This window comes from Coregonus clupeaformis, chromosome 11, assembly GCF_020615455.1.
Source record: "Coregonus clupeaformis isolate EN_2021a chromosome 11, ASM2061545v1, whole genome shotgun sequence".
Classification (NCBI taxonomy): Eukaryota; Metazoa; Chordata; class Actinopteri; order Salmoniformes; family Salmonidae; genus Coregonus; species Coregonus clupeaformis.
Window position 1 is genome coordinate 15225215 of NC_059202.1, and position 24735 is coordinate 15249949.

The 24735-nt window shown below is 43.7% G+C and overlaps 1 protein-coding gene across 1 annotated transcript in view; it reads left to right on the forward strand.

Annotated features, from left to right (window-relative positions):
- LOC121576619 (solute carrier organic anion transporter family member 3A1) overlaps positions 1 to 24702 on the forward strand; it is a 66133-nt gene extending 41431 nt beyond the window's left edge. The window contains exons 3-10 of the mRNA XM_041889909.2: positions 14986 to 15084; positions 15351 to 15638; positions 16967 to 17131; positions 17289 to 17487; positions 17753 to 17888; positions 22267 to 22439; positions 22583 to 22647; positions 22858 to 24702. Of these exons, the coding sequence (XP_041745843.1) occupies positions 14986 to 15084; positions 15351 to 15638; positions 16967 to 17131; positions 17289 to 17487; positions 17753 to 17888; positions 22267 to 22439; positions 22583 to 22647; positions 22858 to 23228 (1496 nt within the window). The 3' untranslated portion in view covers positions 23229 to 24702. The remainder of the gene's footprint in view (positions 1 to 14985; positions 15085 to 15350; positions 15639 to 16966; positions 17132 to 17288; positions 17488 to 17752; positions 17889 to 22266; positions 22440 to 22582; positions 22648 to 22857) is intronic.
- The last annotated feature ends 33 nt before the right edge of the window (positions 24703 to 24735 follow it).

The following is a 24735-nucleotide window of genomic DNA, read 5'->3' on the forward strand; positions in this document are numbered from 1 at the left end:
AACATTTCTGGGGTCTTTTATTTCAGCTCATGAAACATGGGACCAACACTATACATGTTGCGTTTATATTTTTGTTCAGTATATTTTTGGCAGTTACTCAACTCTATGTCACTGCATATGGTTTCATGTCATATATCATTAGCATACTGTACGTACTATCCAGGCACAGAACATGGTACTGGTTTACATGCTACTGGATTGTGATACAGTGTACCTGCGGCATGGTGAGTGCTTGTCTGTAGTAGAGGTCTTCACGGGTCCAACAGACCCGAAATTCCGAGATCCGACCCAGGACCCGAGCAAGTCCGGGTCCTAAATTAGGACTTTTGTCTCAGATCTGGGTCTGGTCTGAGTAATTGCCACGGGTCTTGGGTATGTGCAATTAAAATTGATTTACTTACTGGACCCGATTGAACCCGTCCTCTGTTAATTTAATTTGTGTGAGGTGATGAGAACGTATAGTTTATGTCCAGCTGAAACTGGTTCTGGCTGCTCACCTCACGTGCTCCTGCTGCTGAGGAGAGAGAGAGACAGCGAGTGAAGGAGCCTTGTCCTAGGCTACTGTTGATTGCGAAGATGGAGGCCTTTTTCATTGAAGAAAGGGAAAGATAGAGGAGAAAGAGTATAGTGAAAAGAAGCCGACAATGGAATGTCCTCTGGGACAAGTTTTACAATTGTAGTGGACAAAGATGGACTGCGTGTGTGTAACTCGCTATTCAGGTTTGATGAAATGTTCTAACTTTAATTTAGTTATTTTTGTATTTATTATCATTTGTTTTATAATTACTATTATTGTGTATCATTATTTTTATTATTATAGGGCTGTTTAAGAATTTAAACAATTTCTTTAAATATGCTAAATGTGTTTTATTTCATTGTGTTGAGACATTTTTGTTGGCTAAATTAAGTTTGAACTGTCTTTTACATGTTTTACTACGTATTTAGCTTAAGATAGGTTACAAGTAGGCCTGTTCTAAAATAAATAGCATTAGCCTATTGTTGTCATTTGTTGGGTAGGCCTACGGTAAGCACTTGCCTTTGTTGGTCATTGCTTCAATATAAGCCTGTTCAAAACGTTTGTGATTGATTAAACCAGTTCTTTAAATATGCAACAAGTGTTTTGTTTAATTCTGTTGAGCCATTTTTATTGGCCAAATTAAGTTCCATCTGTAAAAATCAAATCAAATGTTATTTGTCACATACACGTGTTTAGCAGATGTTATAGCGGGTGTAGCAAAATGCTTGTGCTTCTAGCTCCGACAGTGCAGTAATATCTAACAAGTAATATTACATTTACGTCATTTAGCAGACGCTCTTATCCAGAGCGACTTACAGTTAAGTTAGTATTATTATTATTATTCAATACTGGCCCCCCGTGGGAATCAAACCCACAACCCTGGCGTTGCAAACACCATGCTCTACCAACTGAGCTACATCCCTGCCGGCCATTCCCTCCCCTACCCTGGACGACGCTGGGCCAATTGTGCGCCGCCCCATGGGTCTCCCGGTCGCGGCCGGCTACGACAGAGCCTGGATTCGAACCAGGATCTCTAGTGGCACAGCTAGCACTGCGATGCAGTGCCTTAGACCACTGCGCCAATCGGGAGACAATATCTAACAATTTATCTATCAATTTCACAACATATACCCAATACAATACACAAAACTAGTAGGGAATGGAATTTAAGAATATATACATATTATGGACAAGCAATGACAGAGCGGCATGGACTAAGATACAGTAGAATAGTATAGAATATAATACAGTATATACATATGAGATGAGTAGTGCAAGATATGTAAACATTATTAAAGTGACTAGTGTTCCATTTCTTAAAGTGGCAATTCGACCATGAAGGCCTGATTCACACAGTCTCCTCTAAACAGTTGATGTAATGTTGTGTTTGCCGCAATATAATTACCAGTAGGCATATTATAGGGCTACTCACACTCAAACCATGAAAAGGAAATACCAAAGGGCTAGATCCAAAACGTAATTTAATGCCACAATATAATAACCTGTTTGTATTTTCCCTATACACAATGACTTGACTTACTTTTGATATTACCCTAATAAAATTAAGAACCTTTTGTGAAGGTTTGGTGTGGTATGGCTATTATTAGGCTTAGCTACTGCAGGCCTATGAAGGCTGTGCACACCAGCGCTCCAACTGACTCTGACAGTTGAACTTGAGGTGAGGAAGAATGTTTTAGGCCTACCACAGTTACTCTTTTAATCTTGCAATATAAGCATTATGTATAAAAAAAATATTGTGATCGAAAATGTACAAATTAGCCTCGTTCTGTACACCTACACTACCGGTCAAAAGTTTTAGAACACCTACTCATTCAAGGGTTTTTCTTTATTTTTACTATTTTCTACATTGTAGAATAATAGTGAAGACATCAAAACTATGAAATAACACATACTGAGTTATGTAGTAAGCAAAAAAGTGTTAAACACATCAAAATATATTTTATATTTGAGATTCTCAAATAGCCATTCTTTGCCTTGATGACAGCTTTACACACTCTTGGCATTCTCTCAACCAACTTCACCTGGAATGGTTTTCCAACAGTCTTGAATGAGTTCCAACATATGCTGAGCATTTGTTGGCTGCTTTTCCTTCACGCTGCAGTCCAACTCATCCCAAACCATCTCAATTTGGTTGAGGTCTTGGGATTGTGGAGGCCAGGTCATCTGATGCAGCACTCCATCACTCTCCTTCTTGGTAAAATAGCCTGTACACAGCCTGGAGGTGTGTTGGGTCATTGTCCTGTTGAAAAACAAATGATAGTCCAACTAAGCCCAAACCAGACGGGATGGCATATCGCTGCAGAATGCTGTGGTAGCCATGCTGGTTAAGTGTGCCTTGAATTCTAAATAAATCACAGACAGTCTCACCAGCAAAGCACCCCCACACCATAACACCTCCTCCTCCATGCTTTACGGTGGGAAATACACATGCGGAGATCATCCGTTCACCCACACCGCGTCTCACAAAGACATGGCGGTTGGAACCAGAAATCTCCAATTTGGACTCCAGACCAAAGGACAAATTTCCACTGGTCTAATGTCCATTGCTCATGTTTCTTGGCCCAAGCAAGTATCTTCTTATTATTGGTGTCCTTTAAATCAAATCAAATCAAATTTTATTGGCCACATGCGCCGAATACAACAGGTGCAGACATTACAGTGAAATGCTTACTTACAGCCCTTAACCAACAGTGCATTTATTTAAAATAAAAAAGTAGAATAAAACAACAAAAAAGTGTTGAGAAAAAAGAGCAGAAGTAAAATAAAATAACAGTAGGGAGGCTATATATACAGGGGGTACCGGTGCAGAGTCAATGTGTGGGGGCACCGGCTAGTTGAGGTAGTTGAAGTAATATGTACATGTGGATAGAGTTAAAGTGACTATGCATAAATTATTAACAGAGTAGCAGCAGCGTAAAAAGATGGGGTGGGGGGGCAGTGCAAAAGTCTGGGTAGCCATGATTAGCTGTTCAGGAGTCTTATGGCTTGGGGGGTAGAAGCTGTTGAGAAGTCTTTTGGACCTAGACTTGGCACTCCGGTACCGCTTGCCGTGCGGTAGCAGAGAGAACAGTCTATGACTAGGGTGGCTGGAGTCTTTGACAATTTTGAGGGCCTTCCTCTGACACCGCCTGGTATAGAGGTCCTGGATGGCAGGAAGCTTTGCCCCAGTGATGTACTACCCTCTGTAGTGGCTTGCGGTCGGAGGCCAAGCAGTTGCCATACCAGGCGGTGATGCAACCAGTCAGGATGCTCTCGATGGTGCAGCTGTATAATTTTTTGAGGATCTGAGGACCCATGCCAAATCTTTTCAGTCTCCTGAGGGGGAATAGGCTTTGTCGTGCCCTCTTCACGACTGTCTTGGTGTGTTTGGACCATGATAGTTCGTTGGTGATGTGGACACCAAGGAACTTGAAGCTCTCAACCTGTTCCACTACAGCCCCGTCGATGAGAATGGGGGCATGCTCAGTCCTCTTTTTTCCTGTAGTCCACAATCATCTCCTTTGTCTTGGTCACGTTGAGGGAGAGGTTGTTTTCCTGGCACCACACGGCCAGGTCTCTGACCTCCTCCCTATAGGCTGTCTCATCGTTGTCGGTGATCAGGCCTACCACTGTTGTGTCGTCGGCAAACTTAATGATGGTGTTGGAGTCGTGCCTGGCCATGCAGTCATGGGTGAACAGGGAGTACAGGAGGGGACTGAGCACGCACCCCTGAGGGGCCCCCATGTTGAGGATCAGTGTGGCAGATGTGTTGTTACCTACCCTTACCACCTGGGGGTGGCCCGTCAGGAAGTCCAGGATCCAGTTGCAGAGGGAGGTGTTTAGTCCCAGGATCCTTAGCTTAGTGATGATCTTTGAGGGCACTATGGTGTTGAATGCTGAGCTGTAGTCAATGAATAGCATTCTCACGTAGGTGTTCCTCTTGTCCAGGTGGGAAAGGGCAGTGTGGAGTGCAATAGAGATTGCATCATCTGTGGATCTGTTGGGGCGGTATGCAAATTGGAGTGGGTCTAGGGTTTCTGGGATAATGGTGTTGATGTGAGCCATGACCAGCCTATCAAATCACTTCATCGCTACAGACGTCAGTGCTACGGGTCGGTAGTCATTTAGGCAGGTTATCTTAGAGTCCTTGGGCACGGTGACTATGGTGGTCTGCTTGAAACATGTTGGTATTACAGACTCAGTCAGGGACATGTTGAAAATGTCAGTGAAGACACTTGCCAGTTGGTCAGCACATGCTCGGAGTACACGTCCTGGTAATCCGTCTGGCCCTGCGGCCTTGTGAATGTTGACCTGCTTAAAAGTCTTACTCACATCGGCTACGGAGAGCGTGATCACATTGTCATCCGGAACAGTTGGTGCTCTCATGCATGCTTCAGTGTTGCTTGCCTCGAAGCGAGCATAGAAGTGGTTTAGCTCGTCTGGAAGTCTTGTGTCACTGGGCAGCTCGCGGCTGTGCTTCCCTTTGTAGTCTGTAATAGTTTTCAAGCCCTGCCACATCCGACGAGCGTCAGAGCCGGTGTAGTACGATTCAATCTTAGTCCTGCATTGCCTGTTTGATGGTTCGACGGAGGGCATAGCGGGATTTTTTATAAGCATCCGGGTTAGAGTCCAGCTCCTTGAAAGCGGCAGCTCTACCCTTTAGCTTTAGTAGTCGTTTCTTTGCAGCAATTTGACCATGAAGGCCTGATTCACACAGTCTCCTCTAAACAGTTGATGTTGAGATGTGTCTGTGACTTGAACTCTGTGAATAATTTATTTGGGCTGCAATTTCTGAGGCTGGTAACTCTAATGAACTTATCCTCTGCAGCAGAGGTAACTCTGGGTCTTCCATTCATGTGGCGGTCCTCATGAGAGCCAGTTTCATCATAGCAATTGATAGTTTTTGCGACTGCACTTGAAGAAACTTTCAAAGTTCTTGACATTTTCCGTATTGACTGACCTTCTTATCTTAAAGTAATGATGGACTGTCGTTTCTCTTTGCTTATTTGAGCTGTTCTTGCAATAATATGGACTTGGTCTTTTACCAAATAGGGCTACCTTCTGTATACCCCCCCCCCCCCCCCCACCTTGTCACAACACAACTGATTGGCTCAAATGCATTAAGAAGGAAAATAATTCCACAAATTAACTTTTAACAAGGCACACCTGTTAATTGAAATGTATTCCTGGTGACTACCTCATGAAGCTGGTTGAGAGAATGCCAAGAGTGTGCAAAGCTGTCATCAAGGCAAAGGGTGGCTATTTGAAGAATCTCAAATATAAAATATATTTTGATTTGTTTAACACTTTTTTGGTTACTACATGATTCCATGTGTTATTTCATAGTTTTGATGTCTTCACTATTGTTCTACTATGTAGAAAATAGTACAAATAAAGAAAACCCCTTGAATGAGTAGGTGTTCTAAAACTTTTGACCGGTAGTGTATACAGCTGAAGTCGGAAGTTTACATACACCTTAGCCAAATACATTTAAACTCAGTTTTTCACAATTCCTGACATTTAATCATAGTACAAATTCCCTGTCTTAGGTCAGTTAGGATCACCACTTTATTTTAAGAATGTGAAATGTCAGAATAATAGTAGAGAGAATTATTTATTTCAGCGTTTATTTCTTTCATCACATTCCCAGTGGGTCAGAAGTTGACATACACTCAATTAGTATTTGGTAGCATTGCCTTTACATTTTTTTAACTTGGGTCAAACATTTCGGGTAGCCTTCCACAAGCTTCCCACAATAAGTTGGGTGAATTTTGGCAAATTCCTCCTGACAGAGTGGGTGTAACTGAGTCAGGTTTGTAGGTCTCCATGCTCGCACACACTTTTTCAGTTCTGCCCACAAATGTTCTATAGAATTGAGGTCAGGGATTTGTGATGGCCACTCCAATACCTTGACTTGTTGTCCTTAAGCCATTTTGCCACAACTTTGGAAGTATCCTTGGGGTCATTGTCCATTTGGAAGACCCATTTGCGACCAAACTTTAACTTCCTGACTGATGTCTTGAGATGTTGCTTCAATATATCCACATAATGTTCCTTCCCTCATGATGCCATTTATTTTGTGAAGTACACCAGGCCACTGCAGCAAAGCACCCCCACAGCATGATGCTGTCACCCCCGTGCTTCACGGTTGGGATGGTGTTCTTTGGCTTGCAAGCCCCCCTTTTTCATCCAAACATAACGATGGTCATTATGGCCAAACAGTTCTATTTCTGTTTCATCAGACCAGAGGACATTGCTCCAAAAAGTAAGATCTTTGTCCCCATGTGCAGTTGCAACCCGTAGTCTGGCTTTTTTCATGGTGGTTTTGGAGCAGTGGCTTCTTCCTTGCTGAGCGACCTTTCAGGTTATGTCGATATAGGACTCATTTTACTGTGGATATAGATACTTTTGTACCTGTTTCCTCCAGCATCTTCACAAGGTCCTTTGCTGTTGTTCTGAGATTGATTTGCACTTTTCGCACCAAAGTACGTTCATCTCTAGGAGACAGAATGCATCTCCTTCCTGAGTGGTATGATGGCTGCGTGATCCCATGGTGTTTATACTTGTGTACTATTGTTTGTACAGATGAACGTGGTACCTTCAGGCGTTTGGTAATTGCTCCCAAGGATGAACCAGACTTGTGGAGGTCTACAATTTTTTTTCTGAGGTCTTGGCTGATTTCTTTAGATTTTCCCATCATGTCAAGCAAAGAGGCACTGAGATTGAAGGTAGGCCTTGAAATACATCCACAGGTACACCTCCAATTGACTCAAATGATGTCAATTAGCCTGTCAGAAGGTTCTAAAGCCATGACAGGCTGGAATTTTCCAAGCTGTTTAAAGGCACAGTCAACTTGGTGTATGTAAATTTCTGACCCACTGGAATTGTGATACAGTGAATTATAAGTGAAATAATCTGTCTGTTAACAACTGTTAGAAAAATTACTTTTGTCATGCACAAAGTAGATGTCCTAACCGACTTGCCAAAACTATAGTTTGTTAACAAGAAATTTGTGGAGTGGTTAAAAAATGAGTTTTAATGATTCCAACCTAAGTGTATGTAAACCTCCGACTTCAACTGTATCTGTATAGCAGTAGTAGTTTATCTTGACAAGTATAAAGAAATGTCGGTGTCGGGAACATGGAGTTGTCATATCTCTATCTTTCTCTCAGTCTCTTTAGGGCTAGGCCTAAGCTTATTTTCCTTTATATTTATTTGTTAAATATTAATATCATACAGTGGATGCCTAGGTCTATAGGCCTAAATGCATGCAATGCCCTGATGCATTTAGCGCTCAAATCTCTGAAAGCTGAACCGTGAGGTGGACAATTATTGTTTTAGGAAAGTAAAAACCATTAAAACAATAGGCTATAAAGTTTTGAATATGCTACACATCGAAACATAATTCATTTGTTTTATTTTTTTATTTGTTACAGGCAGTTTTTAAGGACACGTATCTGTGGATCATTTTGCCAATATCGCTCGTTTATTGATCGCGCTGGCAGCGCCCAGTCTGAGGTTTATTTTTCTCTCTCTTTCTGACCGGGTCTCTCGGATCTGAACCAGCACGGGTCTGTTTGGGTCTGTTTTCCATGGGCCTTTTCGGAACGGGATTGACTGCCCTCGGGTCTATTCGGAACGTGTGTCCGTTAAAAAAATTATCATTTATGCATATCGAGTCGGGTGGGAAAGCCACGGGTCCATTTCGGAACGGGTCCCCGTGAAGAACTCTAGTGTGTAGACTTATGTGTTTTATGGTTGCATAGCTTTGAAACGTTGGTTCTGGAGCAGAGGCGGCCGGTGGCACCTTAATTGGTGAGGACAGGCTCATAGTAATGGCTGGAATGTAATAAATGGAATGGTATCAAACACATCAAACACAGGAGATTTTGAGCAGTTCTGGACCGGTTCCCGACTGATATTTCTGTGTACAGTGCCCTCTGTGAATGGCCCAACATCAATTGCTTTACACTGCCTAAAAGCGCTGGTTGTCCCGATTCATATGCACTATTGCAAGCGCAGCTGTGAGGTTCATAGACACAGGGAATCGTCTATTTGAACAGGGAGCGTTACGTCACATTTTCTGTCCTATCCAGACAAAATAACGATTTCCTGTGCCTGTGAATGTCGTAGCTGCAATAGCGCATATGAAACGGGAGAGTCTAGCTGATGCAACAATATCAGTTTAATCTCTATGTGATGTTCTCCGATGGATTTATAGCTCTCAGCGGGAAAAAATACAAAATAACTTTATAGAATTGAAACAAGACCACTTTCTCTTTCGTCATACGGACGAAATCAGTTTGAGATAAAGCTGAAATTCTAACGAGTCTGCACACATTTGAACAGTGTCTTTGTGTAGCTCAGTGGACGTTTGGAAGAAAAGTTTGTCGTCAATTATATGAAATGTAGTTGCATACAATGCTGTAGTGCTGAGTGATTAACCGAAATTTCGGTTATTTTTCGTTTTTTAAACAACTAATTGACCGATGTCGGTTCAATTATTTGAATTACATTTCGTTCTGTTATTTTCTGTGAGCACCATATGTAGTTTCTGTAGAAATAAATCAGATGAAGCCTGAACTGTGCAATGTAGTAGGGAGTTGTAGTTTCCAACAGGCCAATATTCTACATAGTTTAGTGCAGAAAATGTGGTAATTAACTGCAATGACCATAATCTATTGCGCGCCTGTTTAAACTTGTCTGGTCTGTGCAGAGTAGACACGAGAAGAGAGAATGCGTGATCGACAGGAATAGGAGGAATAGCCTGATAATACATGATGTAAGTGATTGATAGTTGGTATTCAGCAGTCATAAAAGTATGCCTTATTTACTTTGAAGAACTACTAAAATACTGTAGTGATTGAGACGAGATGATGACCTGGAATGAAATAATAAAGTCATCAAAAATAAACAAATATTTTATTAAAGTAATGTGAATAGATTATGGTTAATAAGTGATAAGCAGTAATGGGCAGTCACTGTCATCATGGGACTTGTATTAATTGTTTTATTCAGTGTTGTTACACCATTCAACCCACATATTGCGTAGTGAATTAATGTTTAAAAAATAATCGAAATCGAAAACCGTGATAATTTTTTTAAATAATCGAACTGGAACCAAACCGACCTCAGAAAGCACTAATCGCTCAGCACTACGGTGCTGTGCTGTAGGTCAGTGGGATGGACCAGTGGGTTAATTAATATCACTAAAGGATGTGACTTATAGACAGCAGGCAGTGCAGCCTGGTTCTGTTGCTCGCTAAGCAAATTAGTGGAAGACAGAAACACTAGAGCCCAGCGTTTTTATTGAAATATGTCAGACATGCTCTACAGCAGGGGTCAGCAACAGGCCTGCGAGTGATTTTATCATGGACGATTACAAACGCGATTATTTGGCTCTGATTATGGCCTTAATTAAGATTTATTTCATTAAATGAAAATGCCTATCACTTCCCTAGGATAGTATAATATAGCAGTTTTGTCTTAACAGCTTTCATAAAACTTGAAATCAATGGAAGTATTTTTTTAGTTTAAGGCGTGTCTGATTTTCATTCTCAATTGCTTGTACTGTAACCTCCCCATGCAGAGTAAAATGCTTGCTATCACATTCATCTAGCAATGCTCAGAATTAGTGGAAAGACTTGAGGTTTGGAAACATTTGAGCTGCTTCACCCACAAGATGGGTGGGGAATAACCAGAGGCCATGCTAAATGTAAAGGCGTCTGCATGCTTCCCAGCCGAAACAGTTCGGAAGAGTTTGTGCATATATTAAGACAACATTTTGTGATGTATTTGTTCTTTTTGGACTTCAGTGAGGGGTTTTTCGGCTGTTCGGGCACACCAAAAAAATTCTGGAGGCAAGCCGAAGTTCGGACCGAAGTCTACGCCCCTTAGTTTGTGATTGGTCAACAGTAGGGATTCTTCAATAAAGTATTTGTTGTCGTTCAACAAGAGAAGACTCATTTTCATGCACATTTTTTCATTGAGAAATACTGCACCAAACATCTTTGTTAGATGTGAAATTGCGCAACTAAAATCTCCTCTGCAAAAACGTCAAAATTAATGACAGATTTCTTGACTTATTTTAGATTAATTCTGACTATTTTGAGGAAGTGTCTTCGGCGTCTCAAAATTGACACATTTTTCAAGCGAAGGTCTTTTAAGGGAGTATGTGAGCACACTCGTTTGGTTCGGCTAGCTGAGTTCGGTTAGGCGCCAGCCGAACTGAAGCATGCTGACACCTTTACAAGCTTGTCAGTGGCCTAGTGGGGAATCTCCTAAATAAACCATGCAAAATCACACCTCTCCATACAGCCACACCACATTCATCATCCCACAGAGTTCAACCGGTAGACCTTATAACTGACTGAGCAAAAGCGAGAGAGAGAGAAAGAAAGCGAGAGATAGAGAAATGTAATAGGTAGAAATGAGGCCTATCCACTTGATGTCAGCAACAGGGGAAAGGATCACTTGCTTTTCACGTACTGTCATGAGATGACAAATAGAGTGTGAGAGAGAGAGAGAGAGAGAGACTATATCACTAAATCAATCGTACAACATATATCACATATAGGCCTCCTAGATTACTCTATGATCAATCACTTTGGCTGTAGTCTAGAAGCTGACTCCAGTACAGTATGTTGTCTATTTCTCCAACCAGCTGTAACAACAACTGCTGATCTGAAGCCATCTCTGACTGGGATTGGATAGCCGACAAGTAAATTCCAGTGAAACAGTAACTTATGCCCCAAATCATCAATGTAAGGTTCACCATGGTGTTCTACAGTAAGTAGCAGTCTTAAAAAATACTACATGGAACAAAACTTTGTCCAAAAGAGTACCTGAGTTGTACATTAAAAAAAAATTTAAACAGGATAGTTAGCACAGTGAGCAGATATACCAATAAAGTTGTTTATGCAGTCTGACAGCCTTTTTTAGGAGAAACTGTAGCATCTTGTGTATACATGCTAACTGGCCTGTTGTGCATCAAATTAATGCTGTGCAGGCGCTGTTTCAAGCGTTTCCTTAGAAACAGCGAGTGTTGTCTCCTCATAGCAACAACACCATCATTGCTCTCACTACAGGAAACCTCAAAGAGGAAACTCAGTTAGTGAAATCACCTTCTAGGGGATGACAGTTAAAAAAATTTTGACCTCTCTTAGACCTGAGTATCTGGCCATCTAATGTCTTCCATATAAGACTCCCTTGGTGGGGAGAGAACAGTGCTGAAACCCCAGAGACAAAAAGAGGGGGAAATGACTTGGAGCACTGTAGAAGTCCTGCAGCTCTGTGTTTTGTTGTGACTCACAGGACTTTGTGTTAGGTGTTAGCCAGACTAGAGCTGGGTAGCTTCTGTCCCAGTTTCCTATCACTAAGAAGATATTGTGTTCACTGCTATTTCCCTCATCTGGAATGCTTAAACCAGCAGGTTGACAATTACATGTTCTCAATACAGGGTATTGAAACTGTCAGATGCACAGAACGTGTGGTCCTTGAAAGGTTGAAATATGTTAGGTTCATGACATGTACTGTGCAACATTTGTAGGTTAGTTGAGTGTGATTAGGAGACTGTACTGTGTTTCTGTAAACACTCCGAGGCAGAGAGAGAGTTTGGTGGAAACTTTTAGCCTGTGGGTGGTTGTGGACTCACTCTAAACGTCATCCCCTGGAAGGTGATTTCACTAACTGAGTTTCCTCTGAGGTTTTCTGTGGTGAGAGCAATGGGGGTGTTGTTGCTATAAGGAGACAACACTCACTGTTTCTAAGGAAACGCTTGAAACAGCACCTGCACAGCATTAATTTGATGCACAACAGGCCAGTTAGCATGTATACACAAGATGCATGTAGTAATTTTTAAGACTTAATGTAGAACACCATGGTGAACCTAACAGTGATGATTTGGTGCATAAATTATTGTTTTACTGGAATTGACTTTTAGACTATCCAATCCCAGTAAGAGTTGTTTTACAGCTGGTTGGAGAAATAGACAACATACTGTACGGGAGTCAGCATCTAGACTACAACCAAAGTGATTGATCATAGAGTCATCTAGGAGGCCTATATGTGATACATGTTGTACGATTGACTTAGTGATATAGTCACTCTGGAACAGGAAAAATATACTGCTGTACAATAGTGCTTTAGGGATACGTACACATACAGTAGCTCCCACTAGGCACAGACGTCAGTTCAACGTCTAGTTTTCATTTACATTTGGTTGAGTTGTCAACTAAGGTGAATTCAACGTGAAATCAACAAAGCATTTCGCCATGTCATTGGATTTAGGTTAAAAGTTGGGTGAAAAAAAGACGAATTGCCCTTATGTTGATGACTTTTTGCAAATCCAATCAGTTTTCCACATTGACTCAACGTCATCACAGATTTTGTTGGTTGAAATGACATGGAAACAACGTTGATTCAACCAGTTTTTCCCAGAACCAGTTTTTGCCCAGTGGGCTGTATCTATATTTGCCTTCAACCAACAGACCACGTTGGCCTTACCGCCAACCTCCCGGACAACCGGGGTTTGCCCTAGGTCTCAGGAAGAAGCAATATATTTTTGTCCCAACTTGACAACCATAAAGCGAACACTCCAGACTTCCCTCTCTTTATCCAGAGAAAGTGACCTGATTTGTCCTGTGTTAGGACAGGAACAATGTGCAGTACTTTATTGCTGTCCCTTGCCTAGGAGAAACATAGTCATTTATTGAGAGGATAACCTTACAAGCAGTAAAGTTAAACATATAGCCTGTGGAATATAATGACCACTGAGAATGATATATAATGTGTTTGAATGTGCATATTCATTTCCTACATAGGTGGGCAGTATGGTGGTGTGGTCAGGAAGCAGGGTCTCATTGTCAGCGTTCACAGTGATGTACATTATATACAGCTTTGATCTGAGCCAGTGTAATTAAGTGAATGATGAAACTGACCCATTCATTGGCTGCTCGAGGTGTGTGGTTCCTATCCACCACCTCACTTTAATGGAGCACAACTGCAAAGGGAGCTGGGATAGCAAGGAGTGCTACTGCTTTTGAGCATCTCTGAATCATCCTAATTAGTCAACCAGCTAGGGCCTAATGCCACACCCTCCGCTTAAGTGTTTTCAGAACTTGCTAGAGAGCATTGTTACGTGATAATCAAGAACATTTGTTCTTTGTTTGCCCATTTTCTAATTTAATTCCAGTAAACCCATTGCTGGTTTAAAACATCTCTATTTTAGGACTTAAACCCATAATGCATATTAAACATTTTTGGCTGAAAATACTTTTTACCATCTGTAACCTATTATTAGTAAACATTTTATTTTATTATTTGTAAAAATACAAGTTTATAATGTGACTACCATGCATTAGTGAGAAAGGTGAAACACAATCTGCAAACATACTATATTTTGTACAGACCTGATGAAACTGAGAGAACCACACTTCTATCTTCTGACATTTACAGTATCTATAGTTTTTTGGCTGTGAATCGACTTGTGTTAGTTGAAGTGCTGCCTGTTTACCCACCTCCCATTGTCTGTCTGGCTGTCAGGCATTTCAAACAGCGCCTGCCAAAGCTCAGTATTATGCAAAGCATGATTTTATTTCAGTAATGACATGACCATGGGCTTTGAGCCTCCCCAGCATAAGACCTGACTGGCCTGTGCCTGAGCCTAAGCCAGAGCAGGACTGAGGGGGATCAGCAGGAGGGTCTGGCAAGTGTCAGTTGGTCCAGGAGCAGCTTTCTGCTCTAACCCAAGTTATCCATAATATCCAATGCCTTGTATAGCACTGGCTCACTAACACATTTAAATGTGTTTTTATTTTCCACTTTGAATGAATCAATTTACACTAAATGAGACGTGTTGAAAGGTGAAAGAGGATATTTGGAGGCCAAATAGAGCCTCTCAGGTCCTCATGAGCTCTGGCCCTTTGTCTTCACCTGTCTGTCTGACTCCCTGTGCCAGGCTCTCACCCTCTGACAGGCAGCACTTTAATGAGGATTTGTGGTCACACAGTGCTGCTCCAGCTGTCCACACTGTTAGACTTGGGCGTTCTTTAGTATGTTTCTTTTGGTATGTCAACTGAATCTTTTTCATGATGTATGTAGCTAGCGCAAGTATATATTTGTATGGCATTATCAGTGGGTTGATGATTGTCAAGATCTGGCTAGTTAGGATCATAGGTGATACACATATTCAAGTGCAGTTCAATTCAGCTTCCTTGACTCTGATACATTTGTTGTCCATAATTATTTACATAGCATGCTTAAATCCAACATTTAGCCGTACAATGAGATAGTCCCTTGAATCCACTCTGAGCTTGCCTTATGCTGCCCTCTGGAAAAGGCTGTGGATTAGTGAACAAGGTGTGCCACCTTGTGGTTAAATTAAGAATTGTTACATTTCACCCAGGAACTGGTGATAACTTGTTCACACTTGTGTTGTCTACGGAACTGATTTCTCCATGTCATTCCAGGGATCGTCTTTTCTACTCTGGTGTTTGGACCTGCCTGTGGTTTCCTCCTGGGGTCCCTCTGCACCAAGTTCTATGTGGACTTTGTCTTCATCGACACTAGTAAGTCACTGGGAAATACAACCTACCTCACATCACCCCAATACTGTGGAAAAAACACAAACACCACACAGACTATACAAAAACTGCATTCATTAAGAAGTTAATTGAACTAGCGACACATAATTAGAGCTAAGTAGTGTGTTATTCAAGGTTACCCCAAATTACTTTAATCTGTACATTGATTATGGGGAAATCACTGACATTGATGTGATGTGTGTTTTGATGTTAATAATGCTTGTATGTGTTTGTTCTGTCACTCTCCACAGGTAAGCTGGACATTACCTCTGATGACCCTCGGTGGATCGGAGCCTGGTGGGGGGGCTTCCTCCTGTGTGGTGCCTTACTCTTTTTCTCATCCCTCTTCATGTTTGGCTTCCCCCAAACCCTGTCAGACCGAGAGAAGGACAGGGACGGTGGAGGGGAGAGTGAGCAGGCCATGCTCCCCTCCACCTCTCTGCCCCTGGACTATACTGAGATGCCCAAGTCCAGCAACGGGGTGGGACGCAACAACCATGAGCCTATCAATGGCCCCACCTGCTTTCAGCAGCTCAGAGGTGAGAGGGGATACTTTTTTCTGTCCCTTTATAGTACATTTAGTATTTGTGCAGTTCAATTAAGACTTGTTATGCTATTGTATATACCGTAGCACATCACTTGTTCTCCATCTGTATCCCACCATGATTTGTTTGGCTATTACGTGCCCACACATAGTTCTATACAGTACTCATGTCAGTGGTGGAGCATTCAGTATGAGGCCAAATAAACATATTGTAGTCCCCACAAACTATGTATGAATTTAACACCAGTGCAAGAGAGGAGATACTAAATGGGAGCATGGGAATGTTTAACCTTACTTTGGTGATAGAACAAATCCAATGTTTACCTGGGAGAACAGTGATATCAGGGGCACTGCAGTAGGGGGAAAGAAAGTATTTTATGAAAATATGTGCGGTAAAGAGATCAATGGAATTCGACCAAAACAATAGAAACGCCACTTACGCATCTCCCCGTGGGGGAAAGGTTCAGCATCTCCTCATTGCTGCCCATCAAAATTACCCTACATTTAGGCTATTGTTTATGTGTGTATTTCACTCAATGTTGGGGTAAAAATCTGTTTGTATGGATGTCACCAATCAACTGCATGACACGTAAAAACAGCTTCAACTACCACCACCGATTCTATATGGCTAGCCATGCTACCAGTTTAAATGAAGGGGAGTTAGCATTTAGCAGACCTTTTTATAATCCTGAAAAGGACAACTTGTAAATATTATGCAGCAAAAAAAGCCATATGTATTAAAATCAGATTTTAGTAACCACATTGTGGGCCTGTTAGAACACATCAATTATGATGGATTTGACTAATATGCATTTTTTGAATGCCTGCCAATTCTGCGTTCCATTGACCTCTTTACCGCATGTATGGTTTTTCTCAAAACCGCAATGAAGATTTAAAAAAACATAGTTCCAGATGCTGTTTTGTAAAGTATAGACCAGGGCTCTCCAACCCTGTTCCTGGAGAGCTACTGTCCTGTAGGTTTTCACTCCAACCGTAATCTAGCCAACCTGATTCTAATAATTAGCTGGTTGATGAACTGAATCAGGTTAGTTACAACTGGGGATGGAGCGAAAACCTACAGGAGGGTAGCTCTCCAGGAACAGGGTTGGAGAGCCCTGGTATAGATTATTCTCTGATAAGCCATCTGGGGTAGTGTATGATCTATGCTGTCTGTTATGAGAAAAGCAAGGGAATTAAATCCTCTGGCAGAATATTGTTTTCTAAAGCATATCAGAAATAGCAAGAGATAGTTAGACTTGATAGCAGTTGTCTGTGTCCATGTGGCACTGTGATATTAAGGATCTCTTCATCTTTTCTTCTCAGTGATCCCTAAGGTTACCAAGCACCTTCTGTCAAACCCGGTGTTCACTTGCATCACGCTGGCAGCCTGTATGGAGATCGGTGTGGTGGCTGGCTTCGCTGCCTTCCTGGGGAAGTACTTGGAGCAGCAGTTTAACCTTACCACCTCCTCAGCCAATCAACTACTAGGTGAGGGCCAGTTGCAAGCACATGCACGACACACACACACAAACATACGCAACACATACACACAGCCCCAGACCCCCTGGTGCCACACAGTACACATTGAGCAGTACAGTACATGAGAAGGAGATTAGGTTAACCTGGCGGTATTAACTCTCTCCAGGTATGACGGCCATCCCCTGTGCTTGTCTGGGGATATTCCTGGGGGGGCTTCTGGTCAAGAAGCTGAACCTCTCAGCGCTGGGGGCCATTCGCATGGCCATGCTGGTCAACCTGATCTCCACTGCCTGCTACGTCTCCTTCCTCTTCCTTGGCTGTGACACAGGGCCTGTCGCTGGGGTGACCGTCGCCTATGGCAACGAGTAAGAACAGCCTGTACCTACACCACTGGTTTAGCATATGTAATAGCAGTGCTTCTGTTGGGGGAAGGGTGTTTGATGAAAGTGGGAACAAGGTCAGCCACATTTTGCATAATAGCTTATTCTGTCTAGTTCCACATAAATGTGCTTTTCACCAATTAAAACCTGCTCATTTAGATATATAGTAGCTACAGAAACGTGTGCTGTTTATTCCTTCCTGATATGTACACAGCATAGTCTAAACAGCGCTCTCTCTCCCCCTCTCCAGGACACTGCGGGTGGGCGAGAAACCAGAGGTCCCCTGCATGAGTAACTGTAACTGCTACACCTCCTCAGTCAGCCCAGTGTGCGGCTCTAACGGAGTCACCTACCTGTCCTCCTGCTTCGCAGGCTGCACTACAACAGTAAGTACAGGCATCTACCCCACTCCGGCTTAGGTCATAACCCTGGAAGCCTTCCATCCTCATCTCCCTTTGTGTTTTTTGGAGCTTAGTCAGGGTCTCAACTTACTGTGGTTGTACATCAGTAGTTTCTCTTGTTATGTCAGTCACTGACAGTCACTCAATTAGCCATGTCAGCTAACAATTTTTAGATTGGTAAGTTAGCTGGCTAGACTATCTAAACCTGTAGTCATTATGGCCGAATACTGACCGGGCCCCATTGATTTTGTTAGTCACTCTGTGACGAGTACTGAGTATACGAAGAGGCAGGACGCAGACGCAGGAATTAACAAGGTCAAGGTTTACTTAACAATGAGAAAGAAATAACAAACATAGTGTAATCGACAAGAGGCTAAACAATCACACACAGCATCATACAGAACAGTCCAGGGCTAAATACTAAATAGGGGTGGTGATGAGATGAGGTGCAGGTGCGCTGGAGGTGATTAGGGTGCGTTGGGTTTCCATTCCGGTGTTGCACTCAGACCGGTGGCTCAGTATACCGGCGAATCAGAGCGCCGGAGGGGAGCAACGGGAGGAGACGTGACAGTACCCCCCCACCCACCCTGGACACGCGGCTCCAGCCGCTGGACGTCGTTGGCCAGGAGGACGACCCCGAGGACGAGGAGCGGGCCGGTCGAAGTCTCTAATTAGGTTGGGGTCCAGAACGTCCCCAGCCGGAACCCAGCTCCTCTCCTCAGGATCATACCCCTCCCAGTCCACCAGGTAATGGAGCCGTCCCCATGGAACCTGGAGTCCAGCAGGTCCCTCACCGCATACGCCGGACTCCCGTCAATGTCCAGGGGCAGAGGAGGCGTACCCCGGGGGACGGCATCCGCCAGAGGACCAGGAACCACCGGCCTGAGGAGAGACACATGAAAAGTGGGTGAGACACGGTAGTGAGGGGGAAGGAGCCCTCCGCCCTCCAGCCAGTGTCTCCATTCCTCCAGGTGTTTTAGGATGGGCGCTGTGGTGAACCTCTCCTTCAGTCTCTTGAAGGCAGCGTCAGCCTGAGGATTCCAGGCCAGCTTCTGAGGCCCACCCTTAAGGAGAGAGGTGAGCGGGCGGCTATGGAGCTGAAGGACCTGATGAAACACCGGTAGAAATTAGCGAAGCCCCGGAAGCTCTGTAGGCCCTTGATGGTGGTGGGAACTGGCCATGACCTGACGGCGTCCGTCTTCACTCCTGCCATGAACACCCCCTGAGGACTGATCCGGTATACCAGGAAGGAGATTGCCTGTTGGAGGAATTCACATTTCTCCCCCTTCACCAACAGGCTGTGTTCCCGGAGGCGGAGTAGGACAGGTCGGACGTCCCTGACGTGCTCCTTGAACGTAGCCGAGTAGATCAGGATATCGTCGATGTACACCACCACCTGTCTACTCAGCATGTCCCGGAACACGTCATTGACGAAGGACTGGAACACAGAAGGTGTGTTGGCGAGGCCGTAGGGCATGACGAGGTATTCATAGTGGCCTGAGGTAGTGCTGAATGCCGCCTTCCACTCATCTCCTTCCTGGATTCGGATCAGGTTGTAGGCACTCCTCAGGTCCAACTTGGTAACGTATCGGGCCCCTCGTAGCTGCTCGATGGCCAACGGAACCAGAGGGAGGGGGTACCGGTACTTGGTGGTGACTGCGTTCAGCCCCCTGTAGTCAATGCATGGTCTCAGTCCTCCGTCTTTTTTGGCCACAAAGAAGAAGCTGGTGGAGGCAGGAGAGGTAGAGCGTCTGATGAACCCCTGTTTCAGGGTCTCCACCACATACTTCTCTATGGCCTCAGTCTCCGCCATGGAAAGGGGGTAAATGCGACTCTTCGGGGGGTGTTGTCCCTCCAGCAGGTCAATGGCGCAGTCCCAGGGCCTGTGAGGAGGGAGACACGTAGCCTTTAATGAAGAGAAGACATCAGAGAGATCTGCGTACTCACGTGGAATGTTGGGCTGGAGGCCGGACTCTCCACTGACGTGGAACAACAAACCACCGGCAGGCAGGTCTTTCGGCATGAGGTGTTCCAATTGATGGTGGGGTTGTGTAGTCTGAGCCAGGGCAATCCCAAGACGATCCGGTGAAGGGGTGATGTGACGATGTGGAATGACAGCTCCTCGTGGTGCTCCGGTAGTGTGGGAATGGTGATGGTGATGGGGAGAGTGACGTGCGTAATGGTGCCTGATCCAAGGGGTTTATTGTCCAGTGAGGTGACGTGTAGCGGAGATGGCAGTGGCACGGTGGGCAACCCCCATTCAGAGACCAGTTCCCTATCTATAAGGTTCCCCGCTGATCCGGAATCTATCATAGCAGTAGAAGTGGAAGAGCAGGAATAAACAGTCACCGTTATGGGAACTAAAAACAATGGTTTTGTGATAGGAGCTGACGTAACACTCACGGAGCGGCGACGGGAGTCATACTGCCTAGATAGGGAGCCGCCAGGAGACCTGTGGTCCGTGGTGGTGTAGGAGGTGCTGCCCACCTCCATGGGTGAGGACTCAGAAGCAGGGCGGCTTCCATAGCTCAGATGGGGTGAGCGTCGAGGCTCCGGGAGGTGTTGGGAACGCCGTCTCTCTCTCAACATGTCGTCAAGACGGATGGACGTGGTGATGAGGGTATCAAGGTCCATCTCGTCGTCCCGACATGCGAGTTCCGTCTTGATGTCCTCCCGTAAGCCTCTCCTGAAGGCCGTGCGCAGAGCACGCTCATTCCAGCCGGAAGACGCCACCACTGTGCGAAAGCTCAGAGCGTACTCGGACGCGGGCCCCTCTCGCTGTTGTAGATGGAGACGCTCACCCCCATCTTTTCCCTCCGTGGGATGATCAAACACCGCCCTGAACCGAGCGAGTAAGGTGGGGTAGGGAAGCGCCACTGCCTCCTCTCCTTCCCAGACTGCCGTGGCCCAATCCAGCGCCTTTCCTTTAAGTAGCGAAATCACCAGCGCTATCCTGGCTTGGTCAGATGGATATGCCCCAGGCTGACACGCCAGATAAAGTGAAACCTGTAGCAGGAAGCTGCTACATTTAGTAGTTTTACCGTCATAGTGCTCCGGTAGGGCGAGGGTTCCCGCAGAAGTGGGTGATAGCACGGGAACAGGTGGATTGGGGGCACTCGCCGCTCCCTGAGGTGGAAGCGGAGCGCTGGGTAGATTATGCAGAGTTTGGAGCACTTCCTGCATGGTGGCGTTCAACTGGGCAAGCTGCTGCTGGTGCTGGTCGAGGCACTGGGAAACTCCTGCTGCATCAATTTCCGTTTGGTGTGTGATTCTGTGACGAGTACTGAGGATACGAAGAGGCAGACGAAGGAATTAACAAGGTCAAGGTTTACTTAACAATAAGAAAGAGAAATAACAAACATAGAGTAAACGACACGAAGCTAAACAATCATACAGAACAGTCCAGGGCTAAATAGGGGTGGTGATGAGATGATGAGGTGCAGGTGCACTGGAGGTGATTAGGGTGTGTTGGGTTTCCATTCTGGTGTTGCCGAGGTGGTGCGCTCAGACCGGTGGCTCAGTAGACCAGCGAATCAGAGCGCCGGAGGGGAGCAACAGGAGGAGACGTGACACACTCTCACTCAGATATCATATTAACATGGCATAAGTCATGTCAAAATGTGTAGAATTGCAGGAAATTAGCTTTAGAACTACTAAAATGTCTCCACTTCATGGTAAAATGGATACAATTGCAGGAAATTAGCTACAAAACTGAAAGAAAAGTATCTCTGCCCCATGGCAAAATTAGTAGAATTGCATGAGATTTTTTATAAAATTGCCCAATTTATCTCCGCCCCATGCCAAAATATGTAGAACTGCAGAAAACTTGCAACACTTTTTCTATGCAGCTAAGAGAGTTAAGTAGATTAACTGCACAAATAGATTGATTGCACAAATCAGTTGACTGCATGTGTAGGTATGGATGTGGGTACACAGACCCGCGAGCCACTGCGGTCCCTCATGATGAGTTCAGATCTTTTGTGACCCCCACCCCCATCAAAGTGGCCCATCCCTGGGCTATATGGTCTCCATTGTTACACCTTGCTCTGTAGTCAGATGCTTCTCCCCATGCAGTGAACCGAAGCAGGCTGTGGATGAATGTTCTTTACATTCATATCACATTCAGTGTGCATCACACCCGTCTCACTTTTATGAATTATAGGTATTTTTTTTGTGTTATCATGTGCAGTACCTTTATACAGATAAAATCTCTGGGCTTTTATTAACACTGCACAAACAGAGCCACCACCATTGGTGAATCCACATTTCCCCAACAACCTACAGATAGAGAGATGGGAGACTGTTTTGTTGTCTCTGTTTTAATCTTGCTTATTGTCACATGCACCTATTCCCCTGTCTTCAGAATCTGACAGGGTGTACGTGTATATCCAGTGACAGCGAGATGGCCACAGCTGTCCCAGGGAAGTGTCCCAGTCCAGGCTGCCAGGAGGCCTTCCTCACCTTCCTCTGTGTCATCTGTGCCTGCTGCATGATCGGCTCTATGGCTCAAACACCCTCCGTCATCATCCTCATCAGGTAACACAACTTGCACTCACCTTACCACCATGCTAAAACTTGCCCAGTAGAACCCAGTCAAAATGTAGAGAGGGTTTACATTACTCAGAGACAGCTCTCTCTTTCCTGTGTCTAACAAATACTGTTGTCTCTTCTCTTCCTAGGACTGTGAGCCCTGAGCTGAAATCATATGCTCTTGGAGTTTTGTTTCTCTTGCTGCGACTACTTGGTAAGTTACAGTACCGTTATACTTGCATCTGAACTAGTCAGGTTGCACTATTACATTATTTTGTTTATAAATCAAACATACTGAGGTTTCAGATGCTACAGTTTGTTAACAAATACTGGTGTGATGTCAAGGATACAGTATTGATTTCTCCAGCTGTAGAGATGAAAAGCTTGTGCTGCTGCTCTAATCCTCTCCTCACTTGTTTTGTAGGATTCATCCCCCCTCCTCTGATCTTTGGTGCTGGGATTGACTCAACATGCCTTTTCTGGAGTACAGAGTGTGGGGATAAGGGAGCCTGCCTGCTGTACGACAATATCGCCTACAGACATCTGTACGTGAGCCTGGCCATCGGTCTTAAGGTCACCGCCTTCATTCTGTACACCACCACCTGGTACTGTTTACGCAAGAACTATAAGAAATACATCAAAAATCATGAGGGCTATACGACACCAACCGAACTGTTCCCCTCCAGTCTCACAATGGACAACATGAAGGATGGGAGTCAGAACCCAAACAGGACAAAGTTTATATACAACCTAGAGGACCATGAGTGGTGCGAAAATATGGAGTCGGTTTTATAGTTTCTGAACCATCAACAGGACTATCTGCTACATTCATAATTCTCTTGAAGGATTATCGTCTTTCTTTCTGTATTAAATGATAGAACGTTTTTTATCTGAAGTCCTATCCAGGCCCTGGAAGACTGTTGCTGCTCTCTTCTCCAAATTGGTAACTTTTGATAGAGGCCATTTTGTTTGTAGAGGTGTTATCAGCGAGGATGTCGTCCAGTGCCAGTGAACTCTGTTGTGATTGTTAGTAGAAGAGAACTACTGTCTGGCTCTGTCCTGCTCCTAGGTGATTAGATGGTCAGTATTATGCTACTGTTATGGGCGCCATACTTGCTCGAGTATAACATGGATCCAGTCAGTGAAAATGACATGTCCTGTTCGGTCAGTATTACTATGTGTTACATCTCGTTCCATCAGGGAACCAATATATATGTGTAAATGATAGGACGTTTCTTCACGTTGCCAAGAATATACAAATCAAGAGATGTTGTGTCATTCGGTGTTGCGTAATTTACGTTTTATTTTGATGAAACGAACAGAGTGCTTTCTCATGTACTCTATATAGTAGAGGAAGTAGAACGCTTATATAGGATGATAGTCTAAAGTTACTGTATGCTTTCAGTGTCAGATTGCAGTTCAGTGGTAGTAGCTGAAATGGTGTTAATGTCAGCATACACTGTACAAAAACAGTGCTCTTGCTGGAACAGAAACACTGTTTTCGAATATGAACATAGAATACAGTTAGTCTTTCTATGAGTTATCTTATATTATTCATATCCATTTCTATCATTGTGAAAGAGATACTGTATGTCTGTCTTTTTGCAGACTCATTTCTGAAGGGTCTTCATGTTGTAAACATTTCTTAACTTTTTATTTGCTTAGTTTATTAAACCCTAATATTTCTTAATATGAGGGATTACCAGATAAGAAATCAACAAGTCTTTCTGTGTGCGTTATAATGACATACCGTATCTCTTCAAGCTAAACAATGCATATTAGAGTTTATATATTTGTACTTGTGAGGTTCAGAATGTTTTATTAGAGTTAACTAAACTGAGATGATAATATAATCATTTGAGATTTAATTATTAAAAAATGTTTAGTTGCATCACATATCAGATGGGAGCCAATGTCATAACAGGAAAGGAATAAGAAACAAACAATGAATAAGAGCAGAGAAAACTAAACCAGTGCTTTTCCTAGGGCAGAGTAGCACTGCTTGTTGCTTTAGGGCATGCAGAATCTGCATGTGAAGTCTAGCAAAAGGTACTTGGAGTAATTTACATGCAATGGGTGATAATCTTATTTTGTTATCCCTTGACATATTTATTTGAAGACCCTCAAGGCTTGATGGCACAACTTCTTATTTTCCAGTTTCTCTACAGTTAAAGTTTTGGCATTGTCCCTTTTCTTACACTTTTTTGTATGGCAAGATATCATTTATTTTACTCTGGAATTAAAAATATTTTTCAGAAAATAAACCAGACATGGTGTCATTTTCACTTTATTTATTTACAGA